General features: G+C 37.9%; 2 protein-coding genes across 4 annotated transcripts; one reads left to right on the top strand and one right to left on the bottom strand.

The window, feature by feature from the left end:
• Nucleotides 1-423: 423 nt before the first annotated feature.
• Nucleotides 424-6,699, bottom strand: mocs3 (molybdenum cofactor synthesis 3). 2 transcript variants are annotated; one of them, XR_006983003.1, is made up of 13 exons: nt 6,482-6,699; nt 6,175-6,304; nt 5,988-6,080; nt 4,482-4,602; nt 4,291-4,365; nt 4,064-4,181; nt 3,777-3,885; nt 2,195-2,257; nt 1,918-2,081; nt 1,439-1,486; nt 1,263-1,328; nt 1,001-1,108; nt 424-632 (listed from the first exon to the last, which is right to left on the bottom strand). XR_006983003.1 is itself a non-coding variant. In NM_001201186.1 (13 exon segments), coding segments are annotated over 13 exon segments (1,386 nt in total). In that variant the 5' UTR covers nt 6,584-6,600; the 3' UTR covers nt 424-474.
• A 1,821-nt stretch (nt 6,700-8,520) lies between these two features.
• qpct (glutaminyl-peptide cyclotransferase) lies at nt 8,521-17,327 on the top strand. Of its 2 annotated transcripts, none has more exons than XM_017477214.3 (7): nt 8,521-8,680; nt 13,736-13,882; nt 13,976-14,257; nt 14,618-14,785; nt 15,217-15,316; nt 16,386-16,502; nt 16,663-17,327. In XM_017477214.3, the coding sequence occupies exons 1-7, from the start codon at nt 8,567-8,569 to the stop codon at nt 16,836-16,838; spliced, it is 1,104 nt and encodes a 367-aa protein (XP_017332703.1). In that variant the 5' UTR covers nt 8,521-8,566; the 3' UTR covers nt 16,839-17,327. The 2 variants fall into 2 exon arrangements, with proteins under 2 accessions (XP_017332703.1, XP_053538701.1); XM_053682726.1 differs by lacking the exon at nt 8,521-8,680 and adding an exon at nt 10,270-10,291.
• Nucleotides 17,328-18,226: the final 899 nt, after the last annotated feature.

Here is an 18,226-nt window from a genome sequence, read left to right as displayed (position 1 = left end):
TTGTGGTTGTGTGGTCCAATTCACAATACTCAGCCACCCAGGAAAAGTCTATGCCAGGATTTTGGAGTGGAGGCTATGACTGATAGTTGAACCTAGGATTCAGGAGGTCCAGTGTGGGTTTTGCCCATCTCTTTACTCTTGCACAGCATTGTGAGGGGTCATGGGAGTATACTAATCCAGACCACATGTGTTTACATGAGGTTGGATTTGAAGAAGTTTGAGTGCGTATTAACATCGGTTGTGGAGGCACCTCAGGAGGATGGGGTATGAGGTCAATCCGGTCTCTTTAAGTCCAGTGAGAGCTGTGTCACTTTCTTGGCACTAAGTCAGAAGTGATTAAAGCTGGTCTCCAAAGAGTGTATATAATGTGGTGGTGTTTGTTTTGTTATTTTTTGTTTTTTTTAAATAAAATAAAAACGAAAATAATGACTAGGTTGTTTACTTTTTCGATAAAGAAATACAAATGAATGAAAGTTAATATTTTGGAAAAGAGGGATCAATCTTATTAGCCCAGGCCATCAGGCCTCCAGTGATATCTTTGACAGTGATGTTCTCTAGTTCAGTTCCAGACATCTTCTCCAGTAGCTGCACAGCCGTCTGAGAGTCATTCCCCAGTTTACACACTACATACACTAGCAAAAAGAAAAAGGTAGGAGGGGTAGGGGGAAAAAAAATCATATCAATACGTGTCCACTACCAGCTGTTTTCACTGCTTGGACAGTAACTCTAAATGGTGGAAGTATGTTTTTCTTGTTACTCTGAAGGCTGGGAGGATATTTTAATTTAATAAAACTCACCACCATGCAGAATATTTACTGTTTATTTATTATGACTTGGATTTGATGTTAAATCTTAAGAACACAACTCTACACGGAAATCCAGATACAGTACTGTTTGTCATACACAAGAAATACATTTATATTCTTATATAATTATAATTACTCCATGCTATAAAGAGTATACAAAAAATTGCATATAGAGTGAAAATTTTGCCAGTTACCTGGGACTTCTAAGTCAGAGCTCATCTGCAATTTTAGCTCATTGATCTTCTCCTTTAAGAAGTGAATATGGTCTCCCTTTTGATCCTCTAAACTGGCAAGTGGAATATCTATTAGTAAGAAAAAAAATACAATCTTAATGGTATCATGCTTATGCCATTCTATTGCACGTTCTATAGTGTCAATTGTACCAAACAGAATCTGTATTTCCAGAAAACTTTTGGAAATCATACTGATAGAAACTGGCAGATGGCAAATGTCCACCTCTACTTTGGGCCGAACATCAAGTAGGAGATGAGGAGTACCGCAGTCCACAATGGATTTATACTCCTGCAGGTAATGATAAGTGGTTTACCAGAACAATTCTAAAAAAAATTTGGCTTGATATTAACACAAAATCATATAATACACCAGGTAATAATGCATTAATTTTTATATACCTGCACAGAGACTCGCTGTTCTGCAGATAGAAGATTCAATCTTCGACACTGGAAAAAGATAAACAATCAAAATGATCACTAATTTTAAAGTTGGCTACTAAAAAATGTTTTTGTTTTTTTGACAAGGGGAATTTTGCTTTATGGGAAAGTTTACTTTAATTAAAGGTAAAATTTCTCTCATATTTTCACTGAGATGACGTTAATTAACCACAAAGACATTTTTCCATTTCTTTTTTTATGTCGCAATAATCCACGGACTGTAGAGGTCAATATAAATCAGTCTATAGTTAATAGTGAATCAACAGTGAAAGCATGATTTCAGACAAAGCTATAGTGACCTCTTGTGGACAGTTTCTTAGTAGCATACAGAGGGCACACCAGGGCATGTCAAATGATACCAATGGAAAAGAGGGAAATAATGATCAAACACAACAGAACAGACACGTCACCAAAACATCACTCTGTTACATGATTCTGACCTTATCTGTTGCAGACGAGCCACAGAAGCTCTCATAGTCCTGCAGCTCTGTTACTGTGGGCATCTCTCCACAAACAACACAGCCAGCCTGCTTGGCTCTCAGCTTTATGCAGCGAAACCGACCATCCTGAGCATCAAACATCAGCAGCTGCTGTCCAAAGGAAGCTGCATTAGCCAGTCAAAGACAGCTGCCATCAAATAATGTGTACCACAAGCTAAAAAAAAAAAAAAACAGTGTAGTGAACTCTGGCTGTCTATGTGCTTTCATTGAAGGATACATTTTTGGCCAGAAGCAATCTTCAGAACCTCTAAAGCTTGAAGACAGCCCATGACTCCAACCACTGCAGAGAAGATGGAAATATGCTTTTACACTGCACAGGACTGGATATAAATCCCTAAGCACCTAGAATAAGCTATGGCAAATTGAGTCATTAACAGAAAAGTAAACATTTTTAGATGAGCACTGTTTATTTATCCATCCATCCATCCATTTTCTGTACTGCTTTTCCATACTGAGTCGTGGGGAGCCTGGAACCTATCCCAGGGGGCATGGGGCACAAGGCAGGGGACACCCTGGACGGAGTGCTAATCCATCACAGGACACAATCACACACACATTCACACACTCATTCAAAGACATGCTAATCAACCTACAATGCATGTCTTTGGACTGGGGCGGAAACCCCCGCAGCATGAGGAGAACATGCAAGCCCTGCACACATAGGGCCGCGGTGGGAATCGAACCTTCAAGCCTGGAGGTGTGAGGCAAACATGCTAACCACTAAGCCACCATGCCCCCCTACTGTTTATTTATGCATATACATATTTCTACAAATAAGGCACAGTTTTCCATAAACTAATGAAACTTAGTGGTTGAATAAAGGGGGCTTTTAGTAGGTAGGGTGCAGTAAGTAAGGCTCAGCACACATGCAATTGAGGAATGTCTACAGGAGCACATTTTGCAGATGGAGCCTCGTTTACAAATCTTTGCATACTTTTACAATGTTCTTTTGCAAAGAAAAGCCTGAACACACACACAAATATACTCCTACGCACAATCCGTTCCTAATTCTGGCATGTTTCAATTTCAATTGCAAATAAGAAACTTGATAAATGGGGCAGCACCGTGGTAGCCTCATAACTCCAGGGCCCCTGGTTTGACCATGTGTGCTTCCCAGTTCCTCCTGCCTCCTAAATACATGCCATTAGGTGCATTGGCTTTGCCAAAACTGCCCCTGAGTGTGTAAAGGTGTGTGCACACGTATGCAGAGTCATTTCCACCTCGCACCCATCATTCCCAGGAGCGTAATAATGTTCATTTACATGAACTCTTTATCTTAACTGTACTAAAGCAGTAGCTTAGACATAATCAGAACAAGATGAAATTCCACAGACTCAATAAAGTATAAACTTTGCTACTCTTTGATCATAGCATTACAAAACTATCAAGACACTTTAAACATTAAACCTTATATAATAAGGCTGTTGTTAAGCTGTCGGCCCATTTTAATTATTAATTGGAGCTGAAGACAGTGTAGTGTCCGTATTTTTTTGGAAATATTCATGGATTATTGATTGTTTTGCTATGTAAGGTGTCTCCCTGTTGAAGACTTTTCAGAGATTTGCCATTTTAGGACTTGGTTCATTGCTCCCTCAGTACCACAATCAATTACTGTTCCATGATCTGTTTGGTTTGTGATTTCTTCGGTGCTACAGGTGAGCATGAGTCTGTTTTACTCTCATGAGGATTAAAGAGTGAGTAGAACTGTGGCTGTAAAATCACAGTGTGCATCCAGGATAACTAGTACCCAGTAAACTTACATATAATAGCTGTGAACTTTAACTGTAAGTTGGACTCACCCACTCCTAAGACTCCTCCATCAGAGCAGTTTGTGACAGTTTCAGGTGGTGGGGGAACAGGATATAAACACCTGTAGCAAGGCCCTCCATTGTAATTGTACACAGTGAGCTATGAGATGAGATAGAAGAAGACAGCCAAGCACATTTATGTCCACAGGAAAAAAGCTGAATTTACACACTTGATAAGTTAAGTCTGTTTTCTTTTCTTTTTTATAAAATCACATTCACTCCCATTCTAAAGTGTTCACATGGAAGGCATTATAACTTTGCTCTTAAAAGTGTCCTACCTGGCCTTCCATTCGCAAAGCACTTGCAGACACTAAGGGTTTGCCACTGAGAACACAGGCATCGTTGACAAGGTACCGTGTTGGAACATTATCTGAACAATCAGCCACAATGTCATACATAAAAACACAAGTAGTCAAGAATGCAAACATTCAAAACAATCAAAATCAAAACAGCACTCAAAACTATGAGACGATACGTGTCTAAAGACTACAGCATGAAAGGATACTGTTGGATGAGTTGTAAGGCATTCTCAGAGGAGAGCTGGAGATGATATGGCACACACTGTGTTGTAGAATTTAACCTGTCAGAACACTAAAGTTAACACAACACAGAATTTAGCCTGGGTTAAACCCTGGGTAACAGGGTTTAGCCTGGTTCCTAATGCATACTTGTCTTTAGTGTAGAAAGGTGATGCACCTGCTTAGGGCCTGTGCTGCAGACTGGGCTTTGGGCAGACCCTGTGTCCGCTCTGTGTGCAGAACCTGTCTGTGCAGATTACTTAGCTCCACCTCGTCATAATCCAACAGTCCCAAACGCCCTGATAGAGTACAATACACACATCCAGCAGATTATTAAATGACATGATCATGAACTTCTTGATCTATGCTTAGTACAATCCATCTAAAGAAATTACTCTAAAAATTTGAAATCTAGGCATGACCTAATAGTGTTTATCAGATGCAGACTGGACCATTCAAGTATAAAACATGCATTTTTACTGACTGGTGAATATCTTCCCATATGCATACCTTGCCAAACTGCTATGACCATCAAGCACATTTTACAGAACTGTAAAACTTTTGGAATTATCAGACAATTCTTTTATTCAGAGATTTGTTTAATAGAATAATTATTTTAATACCATCTGAACAGATTTTACAGTTTTTATCCTGTATACAAGTATCCTGTATATAAGTGTATATAAGAGTCTTATTTAATATTGTAAATATTTATTGATGAATATTTTGTTTGCCATGTGAATAGCCTGGTTATTGACATGGCGTTAAAACTAAATAAATAAATATATTTCGTACAATCCTATGACAAGTGTGCACTAAACCATAATGGGTCTAGGAACACCTTTCATTTTTAACTGATGGTACGTTAGTTGCCAAACTATCATGTAACATATACATGATACAACCTAGTCCAAAATTGCTAAGCATTTTAAATGTCTGGTGTAACTTTCGAGCATTTTCTATTGATGTTTCCACAAATTTAATTTCCCTAAACAGAAACGGTGGAATAACCAGACAGCTGAAGTGAACAAACTAAAAGCAACATGTGTATTAAGGTTGTGGCACAAAGCATTTTTGAGTACTTAATATATTGTATTTTGTATATGTACAAGATGATAATACTTTCCACATTGCGTTTGTACATTTCATACAATTCTGTTTGTGTATGGTTAATTACAAGTGTACCGTATTTTCACTTTATTAACTCACCCAACTGTATTTGTTGGGTCCAAAGAAAAACTTTGAAGTCTTTCGTAATGTCATTTTATTTGAGCACTCTTTCTAGTGCAAAACCAAAAGTCTCCCTTCAGAGACTGTCTAAACTGGAAATTTATGTTCAGTGTTAAGGTTCCCTGGATCATTGCTCTCTCTTTTTTTTTTTTATTGTTTCTGCATATTATTCTTGTCAGTCATTCTTATCCACAAAGCAAAAGCAAAAGCAAAAACAAAACTATGTCTGAATGCTGATCTCACGGTTCAGACTGAGGGTGCATGATGCAGTACTGGATTCCAGTATCATATATGAAAGTGGGCCAAATCAGAACTGATAATATCCAATTCAGTGCGAGTTTGCTTTTTACACCAACATGAAAAAGACTAATCTGTTTCGCTTACGAAGAACCTGACCATGTTTGCCTGTAGTGTGAATATGACCAATAGATGAGCCACACTGCGGCCTACCTACCTATTCCAGCCGCAGCGAGGTAGAGGGCTAGAGGACAACCTAAACCTCCACATCCCACCACCAAAACAGACGTGTTTAAGAGACTCATCTGACCTGGAAAGACAAGAGACGAGTTGAATGATTTGTGCATGTTTTGTCAAACGCAAAGAAGAAACTGTTTCAAACTGCTGTTACATTAGACATTCACCTTTGACACCGAGCTCTGGCAAGAGCAGCTGCCTACTGTATCGCATAATGTCATCGTTGGTTAAAGAAGTATACTGCAGCTGAGCCAAATGCGATACCTGGTCTTGTAAGTCCATTAGTAAAGAATTATCCTGATAAAAAAAAATAAAAAAAAAAAAAATAATAATAATAATAATAATAATAATAATAATAATAATAACAGAAAGGATAGTGGAGTCTAAATAACGGTATTTTGGGAGATACACTCAGCACACAGGTGACATGTTAGTCAGTATGTCCTGGACACGAATGCGAATGCGAATGCAAACCTTATGGATTTGCTGGAGCTTGTTTTTTAAAGCAGCGATTTCCGCATCTTTTTCCAGGAGCTGTTTCTTCAGACTTAAAATATCGTCATCCATATTACTCATTTAAGCAGAAAGTAAATTACGCCCAAACGCTATAACGCTTCCTCAACATGCAAGAGAACTTCACATGCACACCGTGCAATCACTTCCTGAGTCTCTGCGTCACCAAACACGTGTGCGAGCCCGTTGATCACATGTTTTCACTGGCCAATCAAAGGACAGGTAATAAACTGCGTCGAAAATAAACACACCTAGATGAATGAGGTTAATCATAACCACCCAGGCTGAAAGCACGATCACAATGGATAGCTGCTACAACTACTAAGTTATTAGTTCGCAGTATTTCACTCCTGACATACGTTTGCTGCCTCTGTACATTTTTGTGCGAATGTAAGTCATTCATAGTCATACTGTTTATGAAGAGCTCTTTAATGTTAGTACACATCAGTATCAGTTAGGTGACTGTGTTAAAGAGCAGTGCTTAAAATGAACGGATTCCCTGGGCAAATCTTTCAAAATGGATGATTTGCAAAGCTGCCCGGCAATAATATAGTTTACTCAGAAATTTCTGGAGCTGAAACACTGCACTTCCATAGATGTGGGTTAATTCTATCAAATACGCTACGTGTAAATTATAGAACTGGTAATGAATCATTTTCATCTGCTAATGGAGAATCAAGTGTGTTTGTCGTCATGTGTTTCTTTAACCCTGTTACACCAGGTTACTGTATGGGGGTTAAAACACTCGGTTGACGGACTTTGCGTGCAGTTTGGGACATTGTTTATGCTGTATATGTGAATGTCAAAGCACCATCCTATTTATTCCAGCTACTGGGTGTTACAGCATTCATAAAAACAGAGTCAGAGTGTAAAAACAGTTAGTGTGTAGTTGTCTGAACCATAATATTACTTTGTGCATATTATTACTTTACTGTAACAAGATGAAATCCAAGGCCCCAAAATAAATACACTTACATTAAAAAAAAAATACATTAAAAAAATAAGAGATTAACCATAGCGCTTCATTTGTTCATCATGTTTTGGGGAATGCGGGAAATCTCCAAATCCAATGTACTTAATTTAGGTATATCACAATGTTTAAGGTGAATACAATATCATATCATATCATGTAGACACCGTGGTGTTTGTCTGTTGTGATTCCCACCTCCGCCCTGTGTGTGTGGAGTTTGCATGTTCTCTCCGTGCTTCGGGGGTTTCCTCCGGGTACTCTAGTTTCCTCCCCCAGTCCAAAGACATACAGTGTAGGCTGATTGGCATTTCCAAATTGTCAGTAGTGTGTGAATGTGTGCGTGATTGTGCCCAGCGATGCGTTAGCACCCCATCTAGGGTGTACCCCGCCTTGTGCCCTGAGTTCCCTGGAATAGGCTCCCCCACTACCCTGTGTAGGATAAGCTTATGAAAGATGGATGGATGGCTGGATGAATAATGTATCCAAATTATATCTCTGCAAACAAAATAGGATAAGGAATTTGCTCCACATCTAACATGAATGTGTTGTTCATAGTTTGAATATGTAATTTACAAATTAAAGTAGAAATGAAGGGAATCTCATAATTTTTTAAAAATACTTTTATAAATGATGAATTCTAAATATTTTTATACTGTTTATAGTACTTGGACTGATCATCCATCTACCGGCTACCTAAACACTACAAAAAAGGCAGAGCTGGTCAAGATGGTCGTCCATCGTTGCCAGCTGGTTATTTTTGGTTTTTAAACTCACAAGGTTGCATTAGTAGTGGTAATTCAGACACTACGAGCACCATCTACAGTTTGCTCTGCCTGTGTTTTGGCAGCTGGTAGATGGTCAGACTAAACTGGATTTTTAAGCAGGATTTGATTTCCCAACATGAGTGCGTAAATCAAATACGTGCAACTTGTGCAGGGTGTGTGTGTGTGTGCGTGTGCGCGCGTGTGTAAATGAATGAGGCGTATTCCCCTATGACTAGGCTTCAGGTCCTCCTCCCTCCCTCTCACCCTCCCTCACATGATCCCTCTCTCTAAAGTCGCTGAGAAATAACGGAGATGATGATGTACGCTGTGAGAGCCGGTACCGCCATGCGGTTGTTCGCTCTGCTCGGCATCTTTGCAATATTTACGGGCCACTTCTGTGCCCAGATACAGTGGACACAAGAAAAGGTAAATTTATTCGCCTTTATAACATATCTTAATGTGCGTTTTGCGTAGTTTTCCAACTAAAACCGTGCATGACGTTGTACTCGAGGATTTGTGCTGATCACATCTGTCTGTAGGCTAAATGAATCACATGTTTACGCCTTAATGTTACTACACAATCTGGATTACTGAAGTAGTTTGCTGCAACAAGTTTATATATATATATATATATATATATATATATATATATATATATATATATATATATATATATATATATATATATATATATATCCACAGTGAAGCTGTTCTGTTATATAGGCCTATATGTTTTAAACTCTGCTAGTTAACTGATGTGTCAACATTTATCCCAGATTGTTCAAGGCTGCTTTTTGCTTTGCGTTGGCTTTGAGAATTTAATAACAGACCAGAGTTGTGCTTTAAAGCTTCATCAACTGAGCATGTGCGTTATGTTCTGTCTGTCCATTCTGGGAAAGGAATATGTTCATGTGTGGATAGATTTGTATGTTGTATGTTAGTGGTTTCTGTGCCTACATAATAGTTCTTGCTTCTGTCTTCGTTTTCTGTGTTGCTATGGCAGCACGCGCCTCTTCATTGATCCAGTGACTGACATCGCGATATTTATAGATCCGACTTCTAGTTCCCGCGAGAATCTGTTTACTTGATAATTAAGTTACAATGGTTCACTTTGCTCTGAGTGAGTCTAAACCTTGCATCAGGAGGATTTGGGTTTTGTCCTTTTTTTTTGTATGTAAGGAGAATGTGGCACGAAGGACATCCTTGTAGTCTATTGTAATTAAACATTAAGCCAAACCCAGGGGTGTTTAGTGTGACTGCAGGTTTACATTTTAACTAACCAGTAGCCATATTATCAGTTACTTAATAACTGACTGAAAGACTTGTATCAGACTGGTCCCTTCATGGTTAGATAACTTGCCCAACATTATCTCTTAAACCCCAATAGATAAGCCTTACACACTGTATTATGTACCGTTGTTACTGATCCTCTTTTTTTTTTTTTTTTTTTTTTAATTTTCAATAACAATATCAGCCGATATCTGATAATGATCCAATACTGACATTCTATTAGGAAGCAAAATGGCCTGCCAAGCTTTTGTTTGTGTTTTGACGTGAAGTTTGGGTTTTCCGCTTATGTGCAAGATGTGTGTTTTATCAACCAACATCACATTCTTTCCTGGCATAAAATACGTCAGTGAACTGGATCGGAGTAGATGCCAGATCTGATCTGATCTGATACTTCAGTATTTCAGGAAAGTACTCTAAAACTGATAATCAACCTTAGAGTAGTACTAGTGTTATATAGTTTGGAGCACTAGCCTCCAATGAAATGGGAGAATGTTACATCATGAATATTCTGCTTACATGTTTGTTGTGCTTACTGACTTACCACAAACATAACTGAAGACCAAATGGACTTTGAGAACAAACAAAAGTAACGAGTGTGACATTGTATCCAATCTGTGCCATACTAAATCACATTTGGCTGGAGGGCAGTATAGTGTAGTTGAGTGTACGATTATATTTTAGCTGCATTTAAATGAGGATTTTTACAAGTTTAAATCAGTGATTCATAGCGTGATACGCCTCTGTAATGTGAGTAACCTCCATATGCTGCTCCCCTTCTCATGGTATACTTAAAGGTTCTCTGTTGCCATGTGTGGTTAATGTAGGCCACATAATTACTCATGCGGCATTGGCAGGGTATAATTTTCCATACAAACAAGAATGAACAGGCTCTGTTATAATGCTGTAGTTAACTGTCAACACCATATGCCATGTCTGTTTATAATTCAGTAATTTTGTCTTCTATGTCCAAACTCAAAGAAGAGATATATGAACAGGGACATATGTCTGTCTGAATATTATGTCATAAATAAATAATGTTTTTTTTATTTAGAACACAAGATGTTGAACAAATGTTGCTTGATATCAAAATACTGCTTGTTTTTTCTTTATTCTAATTTGGTCTAGATTTTTTTTGTCCTAATGATTTAAGTCCATCTTTACTCCTCTATAATTTAACATGTTTTAATGTTTGTACTAAATCATAGATGGAGGAATAAACTCTGGAGGAATACATTTCTAACTGTGATGATAAACATAATTTTTTTTTAATGTAAGTAAAATACAGTACGAATCACAGAGCAGTGTCTGCTCATTTTTCGAGCAGCATCTGCTCAGTTAATGACACGTAGATGTTGATTCAAAATAGCCATTTGATTCTGGTGAGTCAACATAACTGTGGGATGTGTGATTAAACTCATTGCTCATTCATTGCTTAGAGTCAAGCCTTCATCTATCAAGCAGCAGTCAGGATCACTAGACTCAATTCCACTGTAGTTGTTCTTTATTTATTAGAGAACTAATAATGACTAGGAGAAAACTTGGACTTTGATCAAGTAAACAATACAACAGTCAAAGAACAGAAATGCACATTATTTGTTAAATAGTGAAGAGTTTCAGGTTATGAGCAATTCAAAGGGAAGTATTATTTATTTGCTCAGCCCAGAGACAGTTCCTGCTCATAACTGACTTCACACATTACGGAACACCAAATGTGATGAATCACTGGCCTTAGCCTTACACAGGGTGAACTCAGATATATTTAGACAGTTTTTGAAAAAGAGTTGGCTTTCTTCGCATTAATACAACAACACATGATGCATATATGAATGCGTCAAGGTGTTGACACTCTACATGTGAAGTCAAAATGTATATTTTATATTTTAAACAAGCATGGATTACCATTTTTTTAATGGTAAAAACCATTGTTTAATGATGTTTGGTAATTTGCAAAATATATTGTCATTAGTTTACTCATTTAATTTCATCCTCAGTAACACATTTAAAAACCTTATTTATTTGTAGCATAATTACCCATGGCTTTAATAAATTTCAATAACATGTCCTCTCCAAATGAATCATCACCATATTCTAATATTGTTTGAATAAAGAAGACTAAGTAAAAATTAATACATGTTATGATTTTGTCCTAAATAACATTCTATATTTTATTTATAACAACACTAACAGGGTTTAGGGACACAAGGCAGGGGACACCTTGGATGGGGTGCCAACTCATCACAGGGCACAATCGTGCACACTAACACTTGCATACCCATTCACACACTATGGACAATTTTGTAAATGCCAGTCAGCCTACAACGCATGTCTTTGGACTGGGGAGGAAACCTGAGTACCCGGAGGAAACCCCCGAAGCACGGGGAGAACATGCACAGTTCATACACACAGGGTGAAGACGCACACAGGGTGAATTTGAGCCTATATCCCCGGAGGTGCAAGGTGTGTGTGTGTTTGAGTGAGCAGTACATTGAGGCAGTACAGCAACATTGAGGCAGTACAGCAATGAGTGGGTATGTTTAACGGTGGAAAAATCTGGGAGTTGGAGTTCCCGAGAAGAGTGGGGGTTATGATAAGATATGTTGGCTACAATTACCGGTGGATCAATATTAAAGCTCTGAGGTGTCACTGATTACCTGAAATTGAAATGATACTGATTTTTTTCCCACTATAATAATTGCAAAAGCTGTTTAAAAAGTGTTGCTGTAATGAGGCCTTTACATTTTTTCCTTTCAGATATTGAGGTGTGTAAGACTTTAAGAAATAATTGTCCTAATTAAGTGACTTGAATTAACATAAAAGGAAGGAAATCATCAGTTAATATCACACATAAAATGTCAGCGGCATGAAACAAATAATATGTCAAATCCAATCCAGTACCTATGTACTGTTTCGGGTATTCATATCAGATCTATCAGCAATATCAGCACTATCAGATTTTAAATCTCTTATAACATATAAGCTCTAATTATAATTTACTAGTGACTGTCCAACATATGATGTCTATTACAAAACCTTATTGTATAAATATTTTCCCTTTGAACTTATGCAAACACTGTATATACATCTGTAACTGGACTGTAAGACAAGTCCTCGAGGACTACAGCAGTGCAGCGCTAAGCATTCTAGCTTATTTGTACACCTGATTAAACCCAGCAGCTAATTCCCAATACCTTCCTGTGATGATTTTGTTCTATACACCTGGTATATTCTCTATGTCACTATTACTAAAAAATACTAAAGCTTGGTAAACAATTCCAAATAACCCTGGGATTGAAGTTTCAAATGTCTAAACCATTATTTACTAAAATACAAATCAACAAATTAATCAGTTATTTTCAAGTAGCACATGCATACAATATAGTAATATCTTGAATACTCTAGTCACTGTTCTTAAAAACCAATTATTTTGTCTACCATTGTCAGTTATCAGCTATTTCCAGTCCTCTGTGTTTAATTTGCCAAACTACAAGTTCTGTTAACAAGGTTGCCAGCATCACTATGAAACTGATCATGCTAACTCTCACACTGCCTTCCAACTAGCTGGCATAGCCAGATGAGATAGAATTGTTGGTTTATAGAAATCCTATGATACCTCACCCACAAGCACAGCTGTAGCAACTGTAAACACCTTCAGAGTGATATGTGATATTTATGGTGATAAATGTAGTTTTATCTATTTACTGTACATTAACGATCGTTTTCAGAAATATTGAGACATTTTTGTAAATATGCAGTGGCAGTAGGCCTCATACATCCACCACGATTTCTAAACGGAATGAACAATAAAATATGCAACAATTAAGCGCGAAAATAACATACTGCTATTAAATATGTAATTCCAATTAACTCTCAGTGCACTTCCCCCTGCTCTATCAATATTTCCCAAAAGTGACCTTTGGGGCTGATTGTTTTCATTGTCGGTTGTTTGTTATGTCAAATTTATTCTCACTGTAGTCCAGTACTATGAGTTTGTGTGGAATGCAGGTATGAATGTTTAATGGTTGTTCACAATATCATTAACATAAAGATGTATGCTATCATTAGCATTAAGTATTTAACCAAAATAAAATTATCTGATGACACTGGGCTAAGATCGTGGCTAAGATGCTCTCTCTCTCTCTCTCTCTCTCTCTCTCTCTCTCTCTCTCTCTCTCTCTCTCTCTCTCTCCCCAGCTGTACCACAAGGTGAGCACTCTGAGTTCCGATGATTTAGCAAGTGTTCTGGCTCAAACAGACATTGACCGCATGTGGAAGAATGACCTGAAGCCCATGCTGGTGGTGCGATATCCTGGCTCTCCTGGAAGCCAGGCAGTGCAGCAGGTCCGTGTTTAGTATATTTGGCCGTGTATTATTTAAAGTTAATGACACTAGTTACATGATCTTATTTGCATGTTTCTCACTTTCTCCACCCAGCAAATAAAATCTACCCTGAACTCGTTGAATGCAGGCTGGGAGGTGACCGAGGATCACTTCCAAAACTGGACGCCTTATGGCCAGATGCCTTTCACTAACATAATCGCCACTCTCAACCCTGGTGCTAAGCGGCGCCTAGTGCTGTCTTGTCACTACGACTCAAAGTATTTCCCACCTCAGTGGCACGGTCGGGAGTTTCTGGGAGCTACTGACTCAGCTGTGCCCTGCTCCATGCTGTTAGAGATGGCCAGGGCACAGGATAAGGAGCTGAAGACAATTAAGGTAAGGAAACGTATACATAGGAGTTGTGGTAGTGTCCACGTTTGCCGCTTTTTATTAACAGGATTAACTGTGCCATATTAGAAGCAGCTTAGATTCAAATTTAGATTCCTTTCAGCTAGATCTTAGAGAGAATATAGAAAAGAAAGGTGACTACAATTAACAGTTTCCATGTAGATGATATCATTTCATGCATACAACTATAGTTTGGTAATGGGATAGCATTACATACACACATACATACCACATTATGGGAAACAATTGGAAACATGCAATTTAAAAGTAGGTTAATAATGTGCACTTACACGTTGTTCACCACTGGATGGCAGGGTGTGTATATTGTGCTCTCTTTGGCTCTCTCAGGATGCAGGATCAGACCTGACTCTACAGCTGATCTTCTTTGATGGAGAGGAGGCTCTGTATCAGTGGACCTCTACTGACTCTCTGTACGGTTCCCGACATCTGGCTACCAAAATGGAGAACACAGCACACCCTTTGGGAGCCACAGACACCAACCAGCTAGATGGCATTGTAAGTTTATTCACAGAAACACTCACTATTTGTGTGAAAAGGTTAAATTGTTGCAGTGTGGTGCTATACTACATATGATAATGATTACCTTAAACTGTAGTGTTAATCACAGTGATCTAAATGTTATCATTTGCAAATGGAGCATAAGACCAATCAGACTTATTGAGAATACAGATGCTGCCTGAGCTTCCCATCAGGCCTTGATATGGAGTCTTCCCATGAGGCAGTGCTGTCAGCAGTGGAGAGAAAATGACATCATGTCTGTTCTCAAACACTAGGGGAAAGTGGAGCATTTGAAAGCTTATCTTAAAAGAGATACACACCAACACTGTTTCAAGACATTTTTTTTGTCATGACTCACAAAGTCTGTCTTTGCCTTTGCTTCTTTTGTTCTTCCTTTCTGTCCACCTACTCTTTCCTTTTTAAAACAGGATCTTTTTGTTCTGTTGGACTTGATCGGTGGTCCCATGCCTCGCTTCGGTAATCAGTTCTCCAACACTGCCAGGTGGCTCTCCAAGCTCCAAAATATTGGTGAGCTTCTTTCATTCCATTTTAATTCTCTCATTGCTCTCTGTTTTGTATGTTTTATATACATTATTCCTTCTCTTATTAAGCATTTTTAGTAAGCCTAACAGTGTAAAAAGGATCATTTTTGGATAATTTCTCTCCATATATTATTTGATTGCTGGACTGTTCTTAACCTAGCAATGATATTAAGAACCCAGTTTAAAAACCCAGCAGTGCTGCTGCATGTGCCTACACTCATACCACCACAACACCCACTAACATATCAGTGTCACCAATGGGTGAAAATAATATCTGGTCAGCAATGGTCAATTGGCCGTCCTTGTCCAGTGCAGGTTGAGGTGAGGGGGAGATGAGAAATTGTGCATACCAACAGATGGGTTACAGTCAATAAAGGACATCTAGAGGACATGTACAGGCAATGGTATTGGTAGACTTTAGCTTATTTTTTACATTAATTGGCATATTTATCGGTTATACCTACTATATAGGTGTACTTTGTATGAGTATAGTATTTATAAGGAGACAAATGCAAATCTAAACAAATGTCAGATATTGCATCATGCAGTACCATGCATTGGAATGTAATGTGGGGGTTTCAGGTTGTTATATAGTCTTGCATGCAAGACCTTTGGTATTTGCTGGAGACTGGTACATTTCTTCAATAAATGGGGCCAAGTGCCATCTATTTTGACAAAAAAATGGCAATATGATTAACATGGAAGATGACCAGTCACAAATCTTTTCACATAACCAGTTGGCAAACATGCATTATTATCTAATTTCCTCACTTCATCAAACAAAACTTTTAAAAACAGGATTCTGTGAATATTTTTCTTAGTCTTTTCATGAGTTCTAGTGTTTTATATAAACTTTATTAACCATAATAATAGTCATAATCACAATCAATGTGTTCTCCTTCCATTAGAACATTTTATAATCAATGGCCTTGATTATAGCATAATTCCTTCCTAAATTCCTAATTTGTACAAATGTGTTTCATGACTGAGTCTACTGAGTTTACTGTGTGGTCAGTATTTACAGCAACTGTTTTTTACTGTGTGCTTGTTTTCAGAGCGGCGCCTGCACGCACTGGGCCAGCTGGAGGATCACCCTAATGAAGTGCAGTACTTCTGGCCTGGCATGCCTGTGGGTCCTGTGCAGGATGACCACATGCCCTTCCTTAGCAGAGGTATTATCATGCTGCTAGTTTCTACTGTAGAAATCACATTATGGAGAAACGCAGATCATCATTAGCATGTCAACCTGATTTCATGCGGAATTCCAGTTTTTATTTTAAACAGAAGAAGACAATAAAACCACGCCTGCTAACCATCTCCATGTTCTCACAGGCGTCCGGGTCCTTCACCTTATCCCCAGCCCATTTCCCATTGTGTGGCACACCTTTGATGACAACGAGGAGAACTTGGACCGAGCTACAATCCAGAACCTCAACAAGATTTTGCAGGTCTTTGTGCTCGAGTATCTAAACATGAAAAGTCAGAATCCACTTACACAGGCACCGTAATATTCCTTTATCTTACGCCTAATCGATAACAACCTCAACGAAGCCACTATGAAGACTTGTTACCACAAAACACCACACAAATTAGTGTTCTAGTCACCATGGTGTTAGAATTAGGCTTATGTAGGATCAAATGCATATTTTTGTGTATTGATTTATAATTGTACATTGTACCACATGAATAAATATGCATATTATTATATTGAGATTATTTTAGTATCAGTATAACCAGTATATTTGTAAGCTTTGACATTCTAACTGGTGTACTTATTTTCAATCTGTTATAAATATTACTGTTCTAAGACATTGAAAAGAATATATGTTAAGATGATCTTTTACTTGTTGTATCATTTAAATTATATTTAAACACCTTAATTTCTCTTAATTGATCGATCTAATATCAGTCAATCAAATCTTTGCTTGTATTTCCTCATTTGTAAGTCGCTTTGGATAAAAGCGTCTGCTAAATGAATAAATGTAAATGAAAATCAATTATATTACAGTCAAAGTTGTATGTGCCTCAAAATACACTCAGAAAGCATATCGTGATCTGAGTTGCTCAAGGCTGTTCTTTTTTTGTGTTCTTTTTCGAAAGCCTTGGCACTCATGTTTATATATGTGCCATAAAGAAACAACCATTCCTAAATCCCTGAATAGATGAAATGATGCAATGCTTTTACACATACACAGACACACACACAGAGTGTGGGGTCTGAGACCATTAGAAAATTAGAATATTTTAAATATTTACATGAATGAGTTTCTTAGTATTTGGTACAATTCTGTTAAAAAGTATTTGCCCCATCCTGATTTCTTCTGTTTTTGTGTATATCCCATAGTAAATAGTTTTAGATTTTCAATCAAAATACAACATAAAACAAAGGCAACCGGAGTAAACACACAATACAGTTTTTTTTTTTTTTTTTTTTTTTTTTTATTGAAGCAAAAAAATTTATTCAACACCTATCTAATTACCCCCTTAAACTTAAAATCTCCTTTAAGATTTTCTGGTGGCGAGCAGGAATTCATGTTTCCCTCAATTATTGCCAATTAGAAACATGCAAAAAAAAAAGTTGCCCAAGCCCTGAAGTAGCATAGCATCCCCACACCATCACACTTCCACCACCATGCTTGACCGTAGGTATGATGAACTTTTTTGTGGAATTCTGTGTTTGGTTTACGCTAGCTGTAACAGGGTCACTGCCTTCCAAACATTTCCACTTTTTTACTCACCAGTCCACAGAACATTCTCCCAAATGGTTTGCAGATCATCAAGGTGTGTTTTGGCAAAATACAGACAAGCCTTAATGTTCTTCTGGGTTAGCAGTGATTTTTGTCTCACCACTCTTCCATGGATGCCATTTTTGCCCAGTGTCTTGAAATGTCTTGAA

This window comes from Ictalurus punctatus, chromosome 9, assembly GCF_001660625.3.
Source record: "Ictalurus punctatus breed USDA103 chromosome 9, Coco_2.0, whole genome shotgun sequence".
NCBI lineage: Eukaryota > Metazoa > Chordata > Actinopteri > Siluriformes > Ictaluridae > Ictalurus > Ictalurus punctatus.
Note: the sequence above shows the minus strand (reverse complement) of the source record. Positions and strands in the feature narration are given on the sequence as shown.